This window comes from Schistocerca nitens, chromosome 1 (genome assembly GCF_023898315.1).
Source record: "Schistocerca nitens isolate TAMUIC-IGC-003100 chromosome 1, iqSchNite1.1, whole genome shotgun sequence".
In the NCBI taxonomy this organism is placed as follows: Eukaryota; Metazoa; Arthropoda; class Insecta; order Orthoptera; family Acrididae; genus Schistocerca; species Schistocerca nitens.
Genome location: NC_064614.1, coordinates 791698415 through 791721977, shown reverse-complemented (window position 1 = coordinate 791721977; position 23563 = coordinate 791698415). Strand labels below are relative to the sequence as shown.

The 23563-nt window shown below is 41.9% G+C and overlaps 1 protein-coding gene across 3 annotated transcripts in view; it reads left to right on the top strand.

Moving 5' to 3' along the window:
* The window catches only part of LOC126262281 (ATP-dependent helicase brm-like), a 230190-nt gene that overhangs the window by 175203 nt on the left and 31424 nt on the right, over positions 1 to 23563 (top strand). For all 3 annotated transcript variants that reach the window (XM_049958810.1, XM_049958801.1, XM_049958819.1), the window contains exons 17-22: positions 1195 to 1361; positions 16263 to 16451; positions 18375 to 18705; positions 21064 to 21294; positions 21580 to 21747; positions 21910 to 22020. In XM_049958810.1, the coding sequence (XP_049814767.1) occupies positions 1195 to 1361; positions 16263 to 16451; positions 18375 to 18705; positions 21064 to 21294; positions 21580 to 21747; positions 21910 to 22020 (1197 nt within the window). The remainder of the gene's footprint in view (positions 1 to 1194; positions 1362 to 16262; positions 16452 to 18374; positions 18706 to 21063; positions 21295 to 21579; positions 21748 to 21909; positions 22021 to 23563) is intronic.

Below are 23563 nucleotides of genomic sequence, written 5' to 3'. Positions count from 1 at the left end.
TGTGCACGCTGCAGTGCGCATGCGCGGATCTGCGGCCACTTGCTTTTGATTGGCTTCCGCGACACGAACCGACAACAGCGCTTCGGTTCTGTAGACCCAAACGGTATCACTGCCGAAATGCATACTGAATAATGCAGGGACTCTAATTTGGGTACTAGACCGTTCGGTGCTCTTGAGTACAGATTAACTATGAGGGGTCTGTGCGAGGGCCAGCTTGGTTGTCATTTTTGGCAGTTTACCACATCTAAGTAGGTGACCGAACGAAGTGGCTAGCACACTGGGCTCGCATTCGGGAGGACGACGGTTCAGACCCGTCTCCGCCCATCCTAATTTAAGTTTTCCATGATTTCCCATCATCACTTCAGGCAAATGCCGGGATGGTTCCTTTGAAAGGGCCTGGCCGATTTCCTTCCTCATCCTTCCCTAATCCAAGTTTGTGCTCCATCTCTAATGACCTCGTTGTCAATGGGACATTTAACACTAATCTCCTCCTCCTCCTCTAACTAGGTGAACACCAGACTGGTCCCACATTCTGCCTGGGACACATGCTGTGCAAACATTTAGTACACTTTCTCACACTTGCACACAGAATTTCCTCTATATACAGAGAGATTGGGAGCACTGAGTCTCTGGCTGCTGAGGTCTCAGCAGCCAGAGACTACTGTCATGTCTGTGTGAGTTGAATTTGTGTGTGTGTGTGTGTGTGTGTGTGTGTGTGTGTGTGTGTTCTCTCTCTGATGAAGGCCTTGTTGGCTATAGCTCATTTTTTCACAGTCTTTTTTGTTGTGCCTATCTGTGACTCAGCATCTCTGCTATATGGTGAGTAGCAACTATCTTTTTCATAATATTGTTACAACCCATCTCGATTTTTTTTTGTTCGACAAATTATTATATAAAGATTTGTGGGGTTGTATGTTTCCACTTGACAATATATCAACAGTTTTATGTGAACTTCAGAAACATGTGGCGAGACAAATGTGTTTGAGTAATAATTATTTCATGTAACAGTTTATAAGAGAATCTCAGAAACTTTGATGTTTTGAAACAATACAGAGAAAAGAGTACTCATTGACAATATTGCACTATATGATATTGCAGCCGTAAGTCGTGTGTGTTTATGAGAAAGAAAGACAAGGAGACATGAAGAGAAGTCAGAATTTAACAGTAGTATCTAAATATTTGAAAACTGTCTAGGTGGAGTTGAATGAAGAAGAAACCATTTTAATCATTCGGCGGCTTCACAAGGTCCTGAGGCCATTCTTATTGAGACGATTGAAGAAAGAAGTTGAAGCGCAGTTACCTGATAAGGTGGAATACATAATAAAATGTGACATGTCAGGGCTGCAGCGGGTTTTGTACAGGTATGCAAATACTGTATAGATTTTCATATAATTTACATGGTTTAATGTTAGTCTCAAAGTTTTGCATTCCAAATATGTTCTTAATATCTTGATCATTTGGCAAATTGTAATTTGCTATAACCCTTTACATCACACTTGGATATGTGCCATGGGTGTGGCCTCGGGAGCACTACATACAAACACTTCACCAGCAGCCTCTGCACTGGCCAGCCATCAGAAGGCCACCTGCGACTTGTGCACACGACACGGCATCTTCCACAGCATGTACTGGATCTCTTCCCTACATTACAGCAGGCAGGCACTCATCCTCAGACATGTTCTACTGCTGACTGGACTATTTGTATACTTGTGTGTACTTGAATGTGCATTAATAAACTCTTGTTCTTTGTGGCCACACTATTACTTGTGTCTTACATTACGATACAAAATGACAACAAGTGTGGTGTTCGCATCTGTGAGCTCAGTTCATTTTTTTTATTTTTTATTTTTATTTTTTTCTATGGAGCCAGTATTCGAGTCCCTTGTCAAGCAGCAACAGACTCTTATGGTCACTATTACTGATATGTCGGTCACATTTTCTATGCTGTCGGCATACCCTCGCCATTCACCCCGTACGCTGATGTGGCTGAAGACTGGGAAGCTTATGAGAAGTGGCTCTGGCAAAACTTCTTTGCCTGTGGTGTCTCTGATGCTAACAAAACGGCTATGCTTCTGTCTTGGATTTCCCCTTGGATTTACTAGTTGCTGTGTCAATTAGACCTGCTCCAGGATCCAGAATCACTTTCGTTCAATGAAATGAGTGAATTGTTGTCTGATTATCACCGTAAACACCTGCATGTCATTGTGGCACATGTCGAGTTCTATTGTTGTTATAAACAGCTCCACCAATCATCATAAACAGCCCCTTCAGGCCTACCTGACTTTGGTGGCCGAATTCCACAGTCTCAGTCGCAAATGTCAGTTTGTTACTGATGCCTGTCACAGTTCTTATGCTACCCCATGGCGCCGTCATTTGGTTGGCTCCCGACAAGGAGGTGTATCAACCTGCACTACAGTGTGAAAATCCATCTTTTGGATGAAGTGTTAAATATTGCTCAATCTTTCAAGGGGTCTTGTGCTGCTAGTGACCATATTTAGGCTTGGTGTGAATCACTGTGTCGTTGCCAAGCCTTTCCTGCAAATATGTACATAGACGTTAATTGTGTGTCTTCAATGCTTACACATACTGATAATCTGTTTATTGAAGGGTGAGTGATAGACAAAAAGTACTCTGGCTCTAATTGGACATGGGTACAGCTGTATGATATTGTCAGCTCTAATTGGACATGGGTACAGCTGTTTGATATTATCACATAGAAGAAGGTGTAATTAGATGAATGACGAACACTAACTTCACTTAACAAAGGTGTATTCAGCACTTGCACATACAAGAGTGCGGAGCGCACTGCCTCCAGCCAGAACATATACAGTATATATACAGCTACAGAACATTCCAGTACATTGATTCTTGACATTTGTGAATACTTCTAGAATGTACTCGAACCAAATATGTAAATTAAAACTGTACAGTCCATGTGAGTTTTGAACTCACGACCCTCCATGCAACAGTTTAGTGTCATAACCACTACACCACAGTGCTACTCAGCTTCTTCCGTGAGACATTGCTCCCTCCTTAAGAGAACAGCATCTCAGTGTTACATCCTCCTAGTCCAGGAACGAGTCATCAGTCCTGGGTACTCCAACTTCCGACGACTGGCGCTCACCCTGGTGGTGATCTTCTTAGAACTTCTTTTGCCTCTACACTCTTCGTCACCTTTCTGCTTGTTGCCTGTCACTGGAGCTTCGTATTTACCCTGCATTGCAGGATCCTTGTAGGGCTTCATTCTAAGGACGTGGACCGTGTCTCTGATCTTTCGTCGTCTTTTGTCGGTGTCGAAATCTTCAACTTCATAAGTAACATCAGACAATTATCTTAAAATCTTATAAGGTCCAAAGTAGCACCTCAGGAGCTTCTAGAGAGACCGATCTTCTGAACAGGAGTGAAGATCCAGACGAGGTCACCAGGCTGGTAAACAACAGGACGGTGGCTCGCTTCATACCTTCGGTGATTGTTTTCTTGAGCCTGCAGTGTGCAGAGTTGAGCTAACTGCCGAGTTTCCTCAGCTCTGGTTAACACCTGGTCGATGTAGTCATCATCCGTGTCATCAGAATGTAACAGAAACACAGTGCCCAACGTCATAGTCGCCTCATGCCCGTGCACCAGGAAAAAGGGCGTAAATCCCATGGTGTCTTGTTTGGCAGTGTTGTAGGCAAACTTCACGAAATGTAGCACCTCATCCCAGTTGCTCTGCTGAACATTGACGAACATTGATAGCATGTTGGCCAAGGTCTTATTAAGGCCTTCAGTAAGCCCATTAGTTTGCGGATATTAGGCAGTCATCATGTGATGAGTAATGTTGCACCGATGGTTTATCTCTGTCACAAGATTAGATTGAAAAACTTTCCCTCAATCCGTAATTAACAACCTTGGGGCACCGTGTTTTAATCTAATGTCTTCCACGATGAATTTGGCTACCTCGAGTGCTTCGGCTGTTTTCACAGCTTTTGTAATGGCATAGCGTGTCAGATAATCAGTGCAAACGATAATCCATCTATTGACACTAGTAGACTTTGGATATTGTCCAAGTAGGTCAATCCCAACACGCTGGAAAGGCGTTTCAGCTGGTGGAATTGGTATGAGTCGGCGAGGTGGTTTCTGAGGGACTGCCTTTCTCCTCTGGCACACTCAACAGTGCGACACATAGTGACGGACACTCCTAAATAAACTTGGCCAGAAAAATCTCTTGCAGGTTCTGTCATATGTCTTAATAAATCCTAAATGTCCGACCTCAGGTGTGTTGTGGAATTTCTGTAGAACATCTAAGCGCATATGTTTAGGAATCACTGGTAGCCAACTCTTTCCAAACGGATCAAAGTTTTTCTTGCAAAGTAATCCATTAACTACCTTAAATTATCCTTTCACATCCTCTGACCAATTTAAGGCAAGCATAATTTGAGAAATTATGGTGTCCTTCTTCTGCTCAGCAGAGAGATCCTGGAGAGCAGCGAGACAGTCACTATCATCAATGTCTTGATGGTCTTGCACAGGGTTTCTTGAGAGACAGTCAGCATCTTGGTGTTTTCTTCCAGTTTTGTACACTATGATAATGTCATACTCTTGAAGACGTAGTGCCCACCCAGTGAGTCATCCTGTTGGATCCTTAAGACCTGTCAGCCAACAAAGTGAATGATGGTCTGTAACAACTATGAATGGCCTTCCATAGAGGTATTGTCGAAATTTGCACGTGGCCCAGATCACAGCAAGACATTCTCTTTCTGTAGTTGAGTAGTTTCTCTCGGCTTTTGTAAGTGTCCTAGAGGCATAGGCTATAACCTTCTCTTTTCCATCCGAAATTCGCACCAGAACAGCACCGATCCCATACCCACTGGCATCAGTGTGTAGTTCAGTAGGTGCTCTCTCATCATACAGTACAGGGTCAATCCCAGGGTCAATCATCAGAGCTTTTCACAGCACATTGAAAGTATCTTGTTGAGTACCACCCCAGATAAATTTAGCATCAGCTTTTAACAACTCTTGGAGTGGCCTGGCTTTTATACAAAAGTCTTTGATAAAACGACAGTAATAAGAACATAATCCGAGGAAGCTTTTCATGTCTCTAATACTTTTAGGAATAGGAAATTCCGTTATAGATCTCACCTTTTCTGGGTCTGACCGCACACCTTCATTTGACACAAGGTGTCCAAGTATTCTGATTTCTTTTGCTACAAAGAGACACTTTCTTGGATTAAGTTTCTGTCCGCCTTGTTGGAGGCACTTAAGAACAGCCCTCAGTCTTTTTATAAGTTCATCAAATGTCTTGGAGAACACTATAATGTCATAAAATAACAAAGACACATCGTCCACTTCAGGTGACGTAGAAGATTATCTATCATCCGTTCAAAAGTTGCTGATGCATTACTCAAACCAAATGGCATTAACTTAAACTCATACAGACCCACAGGGGTGATGAATGCAGTTTTCTCACGATCAGCCTCATCTACTTCGATTTGCCAGTATCCCGAGTACATGTCCATGGTTGAGAAAAACTTAGCCCCCTTAAGACAATCTAGTGTATCATCAATTTGTGGAAGAGGGTAAATGAGTTATCTTATTAAGCTTCCTGTAATCAACACAAAAGCACCAACTGACATCCTTCTTCCTGACGAGGACCACTGGTGACGACCATGGGCTCTGTAATGGCTGAATGATGTCATTCTTCATCATTTTCTCTACCTCATTGCGAATTATTCAACGCTCCGTTACTGACACACAGTGTCTGGCTTATTGGTTGATGGCCTCCAGTGCTTTTCCGGTGCTTCACCGTCAATTTGTCTGATTAGCACTTCACCTTGGATTGAAGCATTCAGAGAACTCTTGAAGAATGACAATTAGCTTCTTCTGTTGTTCCTTAGTGATATCTGGTGATAGTCAAGCTAGAAGATCTTGTGTCTCGTAGTGGTAGCGCTAATTTCGCCCACAGACTCGGCATGGGAGGTTTCTATGAGGCTCACGCTATACGTATTCATTTCGGAATATCGTTTCTACATCTTCCATTAACTATACGTGGTTAACATTATGAAGACAATTAATAACATTTGTGAAATACAACTTTGTTTGCGGAAAACATAATGAGGTTCGAAGTCGCCAGTTTTTCCACGACAAACGACTTTCAACAACTTATTATATGCATAATTGTTGCAACTGATTACCGGGAAGTTTATACATAAAACAAAGATGATGTGACTTACCAAACGAAAGTGCTGGCAGGTCGATACACACACAAACAAACACAAACATACACACAAAATTCTAGCTTTCGCAACCAACGGTTGCTTCGGCAGGAAAGAGGGAAGGAGAGGGAAAGACAAAAGGATGTGGGTTTTAAGGGAGAGGGTAAGGAGTCATTCCAATCTCGGGAGCGGAAAGACTTACCTTAGGGGGCAAAAAGGACGGGTATACACTCGCACACACGCACATATCCATCCACACATATACAGACACAAGCAGACATATTCAAAGACAAAGAGTTTGGGCAGAGATGTCAGTCGAGGCGGAAGTGCAGAGGCAAAGATGTTGTTGAATGACAGGTGAGGTATGAGTGGCGGCAACTTGAAATCAGCGGAGATTGAGGCCTGGTGGGTAACGGGAAGAGAGGATATATTGAAGAGCAAGTTCCCATCTCCGGAGTTCGGATAGGTTGGTGTTAGTGGGAAGTATCCAGATAACCCGGATGGTGTAACACTGTGCCAAGATGTGCTGGCCGTGCACCAAGGCATGTTTAGCCACAGGGTGATCCTCATTACCAACAAACACTGTCTGCCTGTGTCCATTCATGCGAATGGACAGTTTGTTGCTGGTCATTCCCACATAGAATGCATCACAGTGTAGGCAGGTCAGTTGGTAAATCACGTCGGTGCTTTCACACGTGGCTCTGCCTTTGATCGTGTACACCTTGCGGGTTACAGGACTGGAGTAGGTGGTGGTGGGAGGGTGCATGGGACAGGTTTTACACCGGGGGCGGTTACAAGGGTAGGAGCCAGAGGGTAGGGAAGGTGGTTTGGGGATTTCATAGGGATGAACTAACAGGTTACGAAGGTTAGGTGGATGGCGGAAAGACACTCTTGGTGGAGTGGGGAGGATTTCATGAAGGAAACCGGAAGGTGTACACGATCATTGCGGTTGGCCTGTAGGAGGATGTGTGGTTGGATATGGGTGTGTGTGCGAGTGTATACCTGTCCTTTTTTCCCCCTAAGGTAAGTCTTTCCGCTCCCGGGATTGGAATGACTCCTTACCCTCTCCCTTAAAACCCACATCCTTTCATCTCTCCCTCTCCTTCCCTCTTTCCTGATGAAGCAACCGTTGGTTGCGAAAGCTAGAATTTTGTGTGTATGATTGTGTTTGTTTGTGTGTGTATCGACCTGCCAGCGCTTTCGTATGGTAAGTCACATCATCTTTGTTTTTAAAAAAAAAACATTCCCATGCTCTTGGAGTACCCTCTAACGTCTTGTTTCTTTTGTGACGCAATGTAAGATCTATTAATGTTTTACACGTACGAACATACGTCCTGCGTCATTGTAGCTGCGCAAGCGCGGCGACGCCTGTTATCTGGCACAACTGCTGAAACAAATCTCTTTCTAACAGATCGCGGGAAAATATTCCGAATGGTTGTTTGAAAAGTGTTACTTTCAAGTAAAGTAAATTTCCTTTTACACAATATGAACTCTGTCCGCCAATGTCCGATAAATTTCTTAAATCACTGAGCGTTTGACTCTCATTCAAAATTCAGATCTTTGAGAGCAACCATTTAGAATATTTTCGAGCCCAGAAGATCAGACATTTATGTCATTGATTGGCGACTCCATGGAGTGTTCTGTGCACCACAACCAGATAATGGATATACTTGGAAGGAGAAACAGTATTGGTCATATTTTTTTGTTTTATTATCCGCAAAATCGATTTTGCGAATAATAAAACAAAAAAATACGACCAATGCTGTTTCTCCTTCCAAGTATATTTATGTCGTTGTTAAAAATTTTACTGGCAAAATTGTGTGATGTATCTTAAAGTGTAACACGCACAAAAAAGATCAACATTAGGTGCGAAAGCTTAGCTTCTGTTGCAGCTTATTGATCTTAGAGGCCAATATTATAGGCTACGTGAAAGCTTTCCTTTTCTTTTAGCAACACTATGTATATTAATTTAAACCATTACCTTTCCCTATTTGTGTGGTCGCGCTACTTGACAGTGATGTTGCTATTGGCTGACTACATCACGTGTCCTATGCTCTGAATGTCCGCTGTCATCGACTGGCGGAATCACTTGACATGAGCTACGAGTGGCTTACAAAAGCGCATCTCAATCTCGATCTGAATCCTTCGGAAAGTAACATGTTGTGTTTGGTGGAATTCGAATTCATACTTTCGTAATACGAAATATGCGGTGTACATATTGCTGCACATCAGACATCTTTCCAGAACGTGTCCCCCCCCCCCCCCCCCCCCCCCCCCGAGTTTCGTTTTGTAAAGTGCCGGGAAATTCTACGCCGGTGTATAAAACCACAACCATTGAAAGGATTGATAAGTTTTACAGTTCCGAGGAAAAGTATACTGTTACTTAACATGGAGAAAGTGTATTTTTAACCGGGAAATCCGGGAAAAATCCGGGAATTTTTTTTCCTCGGCCACGTATACACCCTGTTACCTATCCACAATTCACCGAATCTGTTCTTAAACGAGACAACAGAGGCTGGCATGACCAAGTTATTCTTCAGTGGTGTGCTTCTCTTACATTCCACTACAAGACCCATGGGTTGATGCATGGCACGACACGTGACAGTTACCTTTCTAGCGCTGACTTCAGGAATGATCACTTCATCCAGCAAATGCAGTCTCCACATACTCGGATACGCATCTTCCTGTCCACAGTATCTCATCTTGTCTAGCATAATCTTTGAGCTACCACAGTCTTTAATTGCCTGAGAAGCTTTCAAAAAGTCCCATCCGAGAATGACTTCATGACTACATTTGTGTAAGACGATGAATTCTAAGGGCTGTGTATGGCCACTTATACCCACACGAATGGTACATCTTCCTGTAGGTTTTACATATTTCCCATTAGCCACCTTCAGCAGAGATGTTTTGTTGTCAACAAATACAGTTTTTTGCAACTGGCGACAGTACTTCTCCAAAATGACTGAATAAGATGCTCCAGAGCCCACATGAGCTTGGGCTGGTCGGCCACCCATGAGGATATCGACATAGTTTCCTATCATCAGCTGGAGCTTCTAAATAATGATGGAGACCTTGATCGATGTGTTGGGGAGCGTTCTCTTCAGCGGCTAGCTTGCAGCGATGGTGACTTACGTTGGCCTGCACCCACATCTTCTTGTTCATCTTCGTCATCCTGGAGTTGGTGTCGGCTAAGATCGGTCAGCTGTCTTCTGGTACGGGCATCATCTAATATCCACTGCCTTTCTCGACAATAGTGCACCACATGTCCCGCTCATCCACAGTGGAAATATACTGGTTGGTTATCCTGGGTCCTCCAGACGTCAGTCTTCCTTGGTGCCCAAACAGGTTCCTCATGCGGCATTGTAGGAACCTAACTCTGCCTGGGCCTCAACTTTTTCACTGTTTTAAAGGGAAATGAAGGACGAGAGATTGGGGTCAATGTCTGTTCCACTTCCTCCCTTATGACCTCTTGAAGTGTCTCGGTGTTTTGCTCGTCGTGCAATCCAAGTGCCTTCTGAACTTCCTCTCTCACTGTCTGACGAAGAACGCTTGTGAAATCAGTTTCTTCCTCCATCACAGACATTGATACGACATTGGGAAGCCATTCAAACTTCTTGCATCTAATTCTTTTTTGATGCATTGTCTCGATATACTGGCACCATTTTATGAAGTCGTCTGCTGCCGAAACCTCCTTCGGGACCATGGCTTGATACATGTCCTCAGCAACACCCTTCATGAGATGTGCAACCTTATCTTCCTCCTTCATTCTAGGATCCACTATTTTACATAGGTCCAAGACGTCTTGAATGTAGGATGCTGTAGTTTCTCCTGGACACTGTGCCCTGCACTTCAGTTTATCTTCAGCCTTGCACTTCTGTCGTTGTGTGTCCCCGAAATACTTGCACAGTTCCGCCTGGATTACTTCCCAGCTTGTGAACTTCTCCTCGTTGTTCTCATACCATTGCTTGGCAGTGCCCTCCAAGTAGAAAAATACGTTAGCCAAACAGACGGTGTCATCCCATTTGTTAAATTTGGCTATATGCTCATATACCTTTAGCCACTTGTTTCGATCTTGGCCATCGTCACCAGAGAGCCCGGAAGGGTGTCTCATGTGGTGGCACACAGTTGCTGTCATCATAATGTCTTCTTCTTCTGTCTCCGATAGATTGTGATCTCTTGAATATGGCTCGAACTTGGGTTTCACGCCACGTAAACGGCAGCTCTGTCATGGCCTGATGGGAGCCACTGTGTTGTCGATAATGTGGCCTATCACAAGTTCCAATACCCGGCACCTCCACTAAAATAATGCCACATAGAAGGAGGAGTAATTAGATGAATGACAAACACTAACTTCACTTAATGAAGGTTTATTCACCACTTGCACATACAAGAGCGCGGAGTGAACTGCGTCCGGCCAGAGCACATACAATATATATACAACTACATAACATTCCAGTACAGTGATTCTTGACATTTGTGGATACTTCTAGAATGTACTCAAACTATGTATATAAATTAAAATTGTACAGTCCATGTGAGTTTCGCACTCACAACCCTCCACGCAACAGTTTAGTATTATAACCACTACACCACGGTGCTACTCAGCTTCTTCTGTGACAATATTGCTGAACTCTCAAACTTATGTGGACTTAGGATCTGCAGCATTGTCTCATGTTACTCGATGGTTGGTGAATTACAACAAGCAGCTTTTTCCTTCCGGATTTCTGCACCTGACATAGCATTCGTTACCTGAGTGCACCTCCTTTCCACCCCATTATAATGGCATGGCAGAACGTCTTTTCCACATGTTCAAAGTACAAATTAACAAGTATGTCACAGACTCTTACACAGAGGACGCTTTGACACACTTCTTGAGTTCCTACAGGTTTACGCCGGCAGGGAATCGGAGCCCGGCTGAGATGCTTCATGGCCATCAACCCTGCACTCTCCTCCACTGCTCATGCTGTCCTACCAATGTCTGTTGACACACTTCTTGTTGTGGTATGTTCCTGACTCTGTGGTCTGGACATGGGGGTTTGGCCACCAACCGAAATGGATTCTGGCCATGGTCTACAGTTGGAACTGCCGCCACCTCAGTATGACGCCACTGGTGATAGGCTGGTGACACAGCATCATGGTAGCTGCATCTTTATGTCACGGTGAGAGCTGCGAGTCCACTGCAGCTGTCTCTGCCTCCTCCCTGCGCCTGTCCAGGTCTTGTGGAGCATCCCTGCTGTGCAAACAGACCTGCCCTCCTTGTGGATGTCACCGCCTCTTGCCTCTCCTCTGGGGTCTGGTGCCCTGCCGGTGGCTGCTGGCCCTTCCCACGAGGCACTGCCACCATATGCACTTCCACCGCTGGCTGGCCCAGTGTCGTTGGGTTTTTCAGCACCGGCGTCCCTGGTGCCTTCACTGGAACAGCTGGCACCTTTGCCATCAGCACAGTTCCGCTACTTCAAGCTGGCAGATATAGATGCTTCATTTGCCCTCATTGTCCAGCCTCTCTTCTGTTACTTGCCCAGCATCTTCTCCCACCACCACCATCATCATCTGCAGTGCTTGCTGCAGATGCCATCGATGTGTCAACAGTTGCCTTATGCCTGTACGGAATAGTGTCCTTTCCCCAAGAGGGGTTTTGGGGGAAGGGGGGGGGGGGGGGGGTTAACCCTGTACATCATAGTTCGATAATCGCTGAAGATGTGGCCGCCAACACATTACATTCGAACAGTCCACCGTTGGCATCTGCCCAGGCTGGCCACCAAAGGCCTCTCGGCCTCTCGCGATATGTGCACATGGCATAGTACCCTCTGCATCATCCACTGGAGCACTTCCCTATGTAAGGAGAGAGCGGCAGGCGATTGTCCTCAGATGTGTTCTACTGCCGACTGTATAGTTTGTATGTTTGTGGGCACTTGAATGTGAAACAATAAACTCTTATTCTTCATGGCTAAACCATTAACTTGTGTCTTACATTACAACATAATTAATATACTTTGTGTTGTTATTCGAGGGCCAGAATTTATTGATATCAGATGGGATTGAAAGCTTCTTTAATACATTTTCTTACAATGGCATTTATAATCATTACTAAATTTCTGTTAATTTCAGTGCGGTGAAAGGTTTATCAACGTAATTGGCATTAGATGTACATTTTTTATATAGAGCCCACGTTGCTAGTGAAGTAATATTTAATTTGGAGTTTGTGACTTTTAGAGACTGCAGTGGCCAATTCACATGAAGTAAAAGCCAAAAGACTTAACTTTTGGAAACAAGTGTGATGGTAGTGGTTCAGGTTATAAGGACAGCAATAAAACATGTGAGTGATAGAAGAAGGGACACAAGGATAGTAAATGAGTTAAGACACCATGAAATAACTTCCTTGTTACTAGAGGGAGCTGTAGGTCATAAATATTGTAGTGGAAGACTGAGATTGGAATATATCCAACAAATAATTTAGGTTATTGAGTGCAAGTGCCACTTCGAAATCAAGAGGATGGCACAGGAAAGTATTTCATGGTGGGCTGCATCAAGTCAGTCCACACTGACACGCAACAAAATATGCTGACACAGCAAATTTATGCCATTGTAACAATAAAAAGTGTGACATACTTCTAAGATTAGCGAATGAAAATCTAACTATGTGTAATTAACATTCCTAATAATTGCTCTTACAGCCTCAAATCCAAAATAAGGTTCCATGGCACTACAACTCCTGAGTCATAATTTTTGAGAACTCCAAGTTCTTTGTGAATTAATCCAAACACTATGTTTCAGGTCAGTTGCAAGTGAGATACCACAAATGTAAGCAGTATGTTGTTGATTCAATTGATAGTAAACAAGGTTAGTTTCCCGAAGAGTTACAGATCTGAAAGCATGCTGTGCTCATTGAATCACCATGTCACGGGCTAGGAAACTTTCCATCCATGGAGAGTGGCAAAAGATAAACATATCTGAAACACTAGTTTATGCTGAAACAATGACATTGAGACAAAATTCACAACCATATCAAGGTATTGCTATTGATTCCTCAGAAACACAATATTGTAGCTTGAGGAAGGATTAAGTTGTTTTAGGGCTTGACAGATTTCAAAGGGTAAGGTTCATATGATGAATATGTGATGTACATTAAGGGTTGGCGTTCATATTTTCAGAGTAACCCAACAGATACAATGTTTGGTACCAAAATATAAATAAAAATACACTCTTCAGATAATGGTTACTGTTACAATTCAAAAATACACTGAAGAGCCAAAAAAAACTGGTACACCTGCCCAGTATCATGTAGGGCCCCCGCCAGCAAGCAGAAGTGCCGCAACACGACATGGCATGGACTTGACTAATGCCAGCAGAAGTGTTTAAACTAAGAAGAGTGTTCCTGGAGCCACTCTGTAGCAATTCTTAGACATGTGGGGTGTCGCATTGTCCTGCTGGAATTGTCTAAGTCCTTCGGAATGCACAATGGACATGAATTGAATGGATCCAGGTGATCAGACAGGATGTTTGCATGCATGTCACCTGTCAGAGTTGTATCTAGATGTATCATGGGTTCCATATCTCTCCAGCTGCACATACTCCACACCGTTACACAGCCTCCACCAACTTGAACAGTTCTGTGCTGACATGCAGGGTCTGTGGATTCATGAGGTTATCTCTATATCCGTACATGTCCATCTACTCGATACAATTTGAAATGAGACTCGCCTGACCAGGTAACATGTTTCCAGTCATCAAAAGTCCAATGATGGTGTTGACATGCCCAGGCAAGGCGTATAGCCTCGTATCGTGCAGTCATCCAGGGTACACGAGTGCGCCTTAGCTCCAAAAGCCCATATCGAAGATGTTTCATTGAATGGTTCACAAGCTGACACTTGACAAACTGCCTACTGGCTTCTGTCTCGGGTTCTTCGGCCGACGTTCATCTAATGATTTTTCTGACGTTTCGCCAGCACGAGTGGCTGGCATTGTCAAAGCTTCACCCTCCATTGCCGGTGGTGAAGTGGAGCCGAGCTCGCGGGCGCAGACTATATGTATCCGGCGCGCCAACGTCCGAGGGCTTCTCCGCGGTCATTTCCGGTGCGATTCTCCTCTTGCTACCTGCGACGGTCGTTCGCTGCAGTACGGGAAGCCAGGATCCGTTTACCTTAAGGCTTTCCTCTTTCTTGTTCAAACTGTTTGCGTGTTTTTGTATTTCCACAGCTTCTCTGAACAAGCGCATGTGATAGTGCTTCTCCACAGCCAGAACTTCCGTGTCGGCGAATTTTATTACGTGGTCGGTCTCATTCAGTGCGTGCTCTGGCACGGCCGATTTCTCCACCTGCCCCAACCTGCAATGTCGCTTATGCTCTTTGATCCTGGTGTTAATGGATCGTCCAGTCATTCCGACATAAACTTTTCCGCATGTGCATGGTATACGGTATATTCCCGACATTGCAAGTGGGTCTCTTTTCTCCTTCGCCGATCTAAGACACTCTTTGATCTTCCTTGTCAGTTTGAAAATTGTCTTTACGCCATGTTTGCGCAATATACGGCCGATTCTGTCCGTCACTCTGGGAATGTATGGCAGAAAGGCCGTACCCGACATTTCTTTTTCTGGTTCCTTACTTCAGCCGTGGCAGAGCACGCACTGAATGAGACCGACCACGTAATAAAATTCGCCGACACGGAAGTTCTGGCTGTGGAGAAGCACTATCACACGCGCTTGTTCAGAGAAGCTGTGGAAATACAAAAACACGTGAACAGTTTGAACAAGAAAGAGGAAAGCCTTAAGGTAAACGATCCTGGCTTCCCCTACTGCAGCGAACGACCGTCGCAGGTAGCAAGAGGAGAACCGCACCGGAAATGACCGCGGAGAAGCCCTCGGACGTTGGCGCGCCGGGTACATATAGTCTGCGCCCGCGAGCTCGGCTCCACTTCACCACCGGCAATGGAAGGTGAAGCTTTGACAATGCCAGCCACTCGTGCTGCCGAAACGTCAGAAAAATCATTAGATGAACGTCGGCCGAAGAAACCGAGACAGAAGCCAGTAGTCAGTTCGTCAACAAGTGGCCACGAAAGCCTCAACAATTTTCTAAGCTGACACTTGTTGACGGCCCAGCATTGATATCTGCCGCAATTTGCAGAAGTGTTTCACTTCTGTCACATTGAATGAGTCTCTTCAGTCATCATTAGTCCTATTCGTGCAGGATCTTTTTCCGGCCGCTGTGAAGTCAGAGATTTGACATTTAACTGTATTCTTGATATTCATGGTACACTCATAAAATAATCACATAGAAAAATCCCCACTTAATCGCTACCTCGGAGATGCTGTGTCTCATCACTCATGCTCTGACCATAACACCCCGTTCAAACTCATTTAAATCTTTATAACCTACCATTGTAACAACAGTAACCAATCTAACAACTGTGTCATACAGTTGTCACCTAATATAGGAGTTCCTGACCACAGCGCTGTATTCTTTCTGTTTACATATCTCTGTACTTGAATACGCGTGCCGATACCATTTTATTTGGCACTTCATTGTAAATGCAGGAAACAGTCAAGAAAATTATGTTGTCACCAAATTTCCGGTAAGTGAAAGCCTTGCACTGGCAGTGTTTGGACAATTAGCATACTTTAGGTCTTGTGAATTGTGTTCCAGATTTTGAGAACGTGTGAGAAGTCATTAAAAATTTTTCAGCTGCCTTGCAATGGAAATTTTCTTCTTACTCAAGAAGCCATCATAGTACATAGCGTTGCTCACTGTCATGGACAAATCTTTATTCATACCTTGTTAAATACATTCCATCAGCATGTTTAAACATTGATACTATTTCGTAAGTACTTTCACGTCACCCAGTGAACCTCTGAAATGTCGGCTATGTATATAATTAGCTTGTTTCATTTAGGCTGTAGCATTGCCACAATGGAGGATAAAACCTCTGTGTAACTTCTTGTGTCAGTTATGTGCAATAACTTCAGTATTTGAGGCTAAAAATTAACATTAATAATTTATTTTTTGGCATAAACTTGAGATTTCTTTTGTATGTGGGTTTCACAGTTAACTATTTTATTTCTCTGTACGTTTATTACAGTCATATGCAAAACAAAGGTGTTTTGCTTACTGATGGATCAGAAAAGGGAAAGCAAGGTCGAGGTGGAGCCAAGGCTTTACTTAACATCATCATGCAGTTAAGAAAATTATGCAATCATCCATTCATGTTCCAGCATATTGAGAAAGCCTATTGTGATCATATTGGATATCAGGGAACCGTTGTTACTGGGTAAGTAAACACGGAGCTAACAGAGACCTAAATGTGAGACACCTATTTTTACAAAATTCGCATCTTTTTTTGGTGAAATTCTCTTTTCTTTCTTTCTTCTTCTTTTTCGTGTGTATGTGTGTGTAAAAGATTTAATGTACAAATTTAAAAGATTGTCATGCTGTTTGCTTGAAGATTAAGCCTTAGTGCTTTGAAATTGACAGTTAAAAAAAGTTGAGATTGGAGAGCTTTTTGATTGGAATGTATGCTTTTGCAAAAATTTCTAGCTTTTTTCCCCGAAATGGTCGTTGCTTTTTTTCTTCTTTCTGCTTTTTTAAGCTTCTGATTGCTTCTGCTGAGGAGTATTTTCCCATTGGCGAACTAAGTGCTTATGTGGTTTAAGATGCTTCCTGATATTATTTTTTTTTTCCTATCCAATTTGATAATTATAAAATATTACTTTCAACCTTTTGTGATCATTCATAGCCAAGCAACCCATACTTGACACCGCTACAGATAGAATTGATAAGGTACTTAGTGTAGAAGTAGGACTGATGGTTCAAATGGTTCTGAGCACTATGGGACTTAACATCTGTGGTCATCAGTCCCCTAGAACTTAGAACTACTTAAACCTAACTAACCTAAGGACATCACACACATCCATGCCCGAGGCAGGATTCGAACCTGCGACCGTAGCAGTCGCGCGGTTCCGGACTGCGCGCCTAGAACCGCTAGACCACCGCGGCCGGCAAGTAGGACTGAAAATAATGTTATTCACATGTTAGCAAAATAATTTTGATGGGGTGGAAATACATTGACAAATTTTGTTGTTCCATCACTATAGTGCAGCATGCGGCCACTATAAACTACCATTCAGCCAGGAGCATGAACAAATTAGAATTGTGACCATCAGAGTGGAATGGAGTCATGCTGGGAAAGAAGCTCTGCCTCATTCTTGGAGGGCACCAGCCTACATCTTTGTTCTTTGTTCTGCGTTTCCGCAAAAACTGACCGGACATGTGGTCATAGGGATCACTGATACCTTCGGGTGTTTGAGGTTCATAATCAGACTCCATAATGGACCAGGATTAGTCTTTTCACTCATTGCAAAATAAGGAAAGAGAAACAATGAGCAACACCTGGCACCTAAAACTATCATGTTAAAAATGCCCATATTGTACCAGCTTTTTGAACCTATAACTAGCAGACAAATGTACCTGTTTCTTTATTCTAACGTGCTAAGTCCCATGACTGGGTACTAAATTGAATATGCTGTGTGTATGTTACACAGATTATTCAGCTCCCCACAGTTCACGTGGCACCGGAGCATTGATTGCACTGATACATCATACTGTTCGTGCAGTTTTCATTTCTCAAACACATTCTTATGCACATTATCTTTACAAATCGGGCTTTGCCAGAAGATATGAAATGGCAGTAACCGAAAATTGGTTACACTTTTGATATTTATGTGCAGAAAATAAGCTTTTACAACTATCTCTGATACAATAGGTACTCTTGTTACAGTTCGCTATGAAATAACATCTATTAGGTAATTTTGTATTTTCATGTTTTGAGACAAATTTGCATCTATATTTGCATGTATTGCAAAATGGCCACAGATAACATTTTTTTCAGTTTAGTCTGTCACTAATATAACATTGTTTAAGCTTACTGTCCTACTGTATCTCCTTTGATCCGTGGTTGAGCATAATTAGGAGATAACATGATGATTGCAAAATTCCTTTTTCTTTGACCGTTTCTTCTCTATGTTCATTCATAAAGAAACCAGGATTCAAAATCCTGTGTATGCTTCTTTGTGTGTTTCTCTGCTCTGCTGTTATTTATTGATCGTGAATTTATTCCTTTTAGGTAACTAGTATAAAGTTTATTTAAATTCTGATAATGATTGAGTATGAAACTTACATCACATCTGTAATCTAGGCCAGACCTGTACCGAGCATCTGGTAAATTTGAACTTCTTGACCGAATTCTTCCAAAGCTGAAGGCATCAAACCATCGTGTGCTGCTATTTTGTCAGATGACACAGCTTATGACAATAATGGAGGATTATTTGGGTTGGCGTGGCTTTCAGTACCTCAGACTGGATGGGACAACAAAAGCGGAAGAACGTGGTGAATTGCTGAGGAAATTTAATGCTCCAGACTCAGAATATTTTGTTTTCTTGTTGAGCACCAGAGCCGGTGGCCTGGGATTGAATCTACAATCAGCAGATACTGTCATTATCTTTGACTCTGATTGGAATCCTCATCAGGTCAGAATTTGTTTTATTTGGTTTCTTCTCATTTTTGTGTTTTGTGTGCAACATGTGATACAACATTTCTTAATAGTATGTGAGTTGTGTTTAATAATAAACAGAACTTGGTCATATTACTTTACTATTTTACTATACAATTTGGCTGATTTTGTCTCCTTCAAAACTTTCTCTTATGGGATTGATATCCCACACTAATGGTAATTCCACTGTTGAAAGAAATTTGAAATACCTCTTGTAGGATGTGTGCAGAGATCTGAAAATGGTGTCCTTTTAGGCTGGTTTTCAAATGAGTAACCAAGAATAAGCCTTGCTATTGTCGAACTGTTTGAATAGCAGATCTGTGGTATAGCAATTACCTCACCTATGGTGAAAAACTGTCATATAACAAGTGCAAAATAAATGCGAATTTTGTTTTCATGAAACACTAAGGAGTTGATATAACATATTTCAGCTATTGCCATCACCAGATCCTGTAATTGAGAACAAAAATATTTAAAAACATTTACAGTTACCAGTTAACAATAAAGAATATTGCCCACCAAATTTAGAACTTCTGAAACAAAAGTTCAGTGTCAGTTAGCAGTAAAAACTTCACCAAAGTGGGATGTCAGCTGATAACTCTACTCGACAGCTTGCACAAACCCAAATGTAAGCTAAGAGGCAGCATGGCTGGGGAATACTTTGCTTTCATTTCTATGGTCACATACATACAAAATGATATATGACGATTAAAACAGCAATTATTGCAAGTAAAAGTACAACAAATGATATCAATACTGTGAGTACACAGTAATAAAATTATATTTTCAAATGACAGTAATAAATACATGTGCAAACCACCTACATTTAACAAGTATTCATCCTATTTGCTTTATAATTAAGTATTGTGATTTGGAATCGATGCCATAGTGTAGGTCTGTCTATAACTGGCTGGGTAGGATAACTCAATGCATAGGCACACCAGCCTCAACAAGACCATGTCTAGAGCACTATGACATTCAGACTAATTTTCAGACTGAGGACAGTTTCACTTTCTTAATCATGTATCATTCTTCTGTGCTAAACTTCTAACATGTGCAGTTGTAACCACAGAATAATTTCCATAATCACAGCAGAATGTTACCCTTGAGTGGGCATGCTGATTTTCATAAAATGAGTGGGCTTGCTGTGTAATTTGTATACATGTAAAGGATAGCTGTCTTTATGTTACTGAGGTACACATGTACAAGCAAAATCACTATTTAACCTTGGTGTGATTAAAAAATGATGAAATAAGCTTAAATTAAATGAGCTAAATCACTGTTTATTCAAACAATAATAAAAAAACTTGCCACGTGCAAGCATTACCCTGCAGTAATGACCCGCTCAGAGCATTAAAGAGCGCAGGTGCATCAGATCCCAGCCAAACACTCATTCAGTTACTAATTTTCTCATAGACAACTGCCTCATTGTGGGATTGCGCTGCTAGCTCTTAATCTGGAGCATTTTCGTGCACAGATTGTAAATTTTTTCACAGCTAGCTTGCTGTTTATTTTATATTACTGGTGCTCACTTAAACGTATGACAACACAACTTATCACTATTTTAGCTGAAGCAATAATGAAGGAATGGATATGGACTCACAGTTGTAAAACAACAATTGAACGATAACAGACAATGTTATTTGTGGTTCGCGCACTTAATGCGTAGGCATGACTGCTTGAGTGTTGACGCAAACAAAATGTACATGAAACAAAAGTTTAAGTGAGGGAAATGGTATGTGATTAAAATTAAATAAATAAAGAGAAAAAACATAAGTTGTGTTTGGTCTTTTGAAACGAAAACAGCATTCTGTGCCGTATGTTTTATGTTAAAAGATGTCCTGCAGAAGTTGAATTTCTCTTTCAGAGACTTTAATTCCTCTGATAACTTAATTGTCACAGTTCTACCTAACTGACCAACATAATGGTTTGTGTTTGAATAGATTATAGCTGCAGAACACCAAGAAATTGTTTCCTTACTGATATTATTGTAACTTTCTGCTTATCACTCATGGTATATTAATGTATACATAATTCTCCAAGGGTTTTCATTTTTGCCCTTTCACAAAATTTGCCACAACTGTTTCTCCAAAGGCAATGAGACAGTGACATTTGTTTAGATTAATGCCAAACAACAGCTAAAGAAAGTCACTATGTAGTGTCTTATTGCATTAACACTGCCGTCCAGAAATACAGTTCCATATTTCAACAAGCCTCATAGACATTTTTTATAACTATTCCACCCAGTACATTTATAGTATGTCTTTCTCTTGGCTTGTTGCTAATCACATTAATTTTATTGTTTCTGTTGTACCCATTTTCTGATTTTGTTTAGGATTTACAAGCCCAAGATCGAGCCCATAGAATTGGGCAGAAGAATGAAGTACGTGTGCTTCGTTTGATGACAGTAAATTCAGTAGAGGAACGTATTTTGGCAGCTGCTCGTTATAAGCTCAACATGGATGAGAAAGTTATACAAGCTGGAATGTTTGATCAGAAATCAACAGGCTCAGAAAGACAGCAGTTCCTAAAGACTATTCTACGACAAGATGAAGCAGATGATGAGGTTTGTTCAGTTTTCTGTGATTTATATGAGTTCTAGCACTGTTACATCAAGTATGCCTACCCTTTATTAATTAGTAATTCATCTAAGCCACAGCAGACAGATTCTTGTAATCTACATTAAGGTCACATGTATTATGGACCAAGCAGTACTCTCCAGAAGGTCATATCAGTTATAGTTTTTTTGTGCCTCCTATTACAACGAAAATCATAGTGCATTACTCAAATTTTTGTAGATAGAAAGAGAGCATATAATCACAAAACTTGACATATTATGGTGCATTTTCAGGAAGAAAATGAAGTTCCTGATGATGAAACTGTGAATCAGATGATAGCTCGAAGTGAAGCTGAATTTGATGTGTTCCAAAAGATGGATATAGAACGCAAGACTGAAGAAGCAAAGCCTCGTCTCATGGGAGAGGAGGAGCTTCCTGCATGGCTGTTGAAAGATGATGAGGTTGAGTTAAAAAACATTATTTCATGAAATCTGATGGTAGCAGGATCATGGAGACCAACATGTTTTCTATGCAAAAAGTCACTTACTTTATTGCAATAATTTTACCAACATGCATGCCACTTTTACAGTCTAAAATAAGTTTATTGCTTGCTGCAATTGCAGGGTGAGTGGTCTGGTGAGGAAGAGGAAGAGCAAAGAGTGTATGGCCGAGGTACACGTCAGCGCAAAGAGGTAGATTATTCAGATAGCCTCACTGACAAGGAATGGCTGAAGGTACTACTGTTTCTTTTTTAATTCTGCAAATTTCCTTTTTGTGAACAATTACAAGAATGTTAGTATTCCTTGGAAAAACTAGATGGATGGTAATTCATTACATTTTTGTTAAAATATACCCAAATGGTAACCACAAACATATGTTGTATCTTTTGCCCTTGCTAGCATATAAGTGCATCTCCTATTTCAAAGTGAGTAGGTGCTCCTGATTTTTGTGTGGTGCGACATGTGGTAACACAGATCAGGCTGTTTCAACTCTGTCCCATGAGTCATAGGCATCAGAGTACTTGCATATCATGCACTGGGGTCATGTGTGTGCTAGGTCACCCATGAGACAGTTTGGTCATATCAAGATCTTGATGCACTGGTTTATATTATACAGAACCACCTTGTCACATCAGAGGCCTTTTGTGAAACATGGAAGCAATGTATGGTGACATACTTGCCATAGTGCTGTACAATGGGATGGCAGAGGAAAAGTTCTTTACTTGTTTTCTGTGATTCAGAAGGAAATCTATATATTTATGGAAATGAAAGGAGAGGTGCAGCCATAATCATGGGATGAGAAATGGGTGGCGGATTTCTTCTTCTTCTTCTTCTTCTTCTTCTTCTTTTTTCCTGCAGTTACCACAAGGAACATTTCTGCGCTTACCAACAAAACATTGCACAACTTTTCCAGAGTTTTCAAGCCAAAATTTCGTGACTTGCATGCCATACAAATTGAAATTATTTATCACTACTTTACTAAAAGGCAAGTACTATAGCATCACAAACTTGCAGCTATGAGGGTGGTTTGAAAAGTTCTCAGAATCACTATGAGAGGTCAGCACTAGCGCGAAGAGTTGTTCCCTTGATTTTCTTTGGACTGTTGCCTGTAAACACATGGCATGTCAGTGCTCTTAGAAGAGAGCTATGGCAGTGATGTGGTTCTGTTGTTGTTCCCACATAGTGATTTGCGAAGATGGAAAAAAACTGTGGCTCGAGCAGTGATTAATACTTCGTAAAGAAAGGTTTGAAAGCAAAGGACATTCATGCTGATTTCCAGAATACACTAGAGGACTCTGCTCCTTCGTATTCACCTGTTGCCAAGTGGACAGCTGAATTTAAATTTGATTGGGACAAATGAATTTAAATTTGGTTGGGAGAGATTAGATGATGGTATGCGCAGTGGTTGGCCAAGATGTGTCACTTCTCCAGAAATCATTGCAAAAGTGTACAAAATGGTCATGGAGGATCACCAATAGAATGTGCATGAAATTGCTCACACTTGTCGGATGTCATCTGAAAGGGTATATCACATTTTAACTGAAGAATTAGAAATGAAAAAATTATCTGCAAGATGGGTGCCGCGACTCTTGAAGCGCTCCCGCACACATGTGCTATTGCCATGGCAAAATTACATGAACTAAGATATGAATTGTTGCCACACCTGCCTTATTCACCCGATATGACTCCTTCAACTTCCATCTCTTCACAAAACTGAAAATTTTTCTTGGTGGACAAAGATTTACTTCAAGCGAAGAATTGATAGCTGGAGTTTACA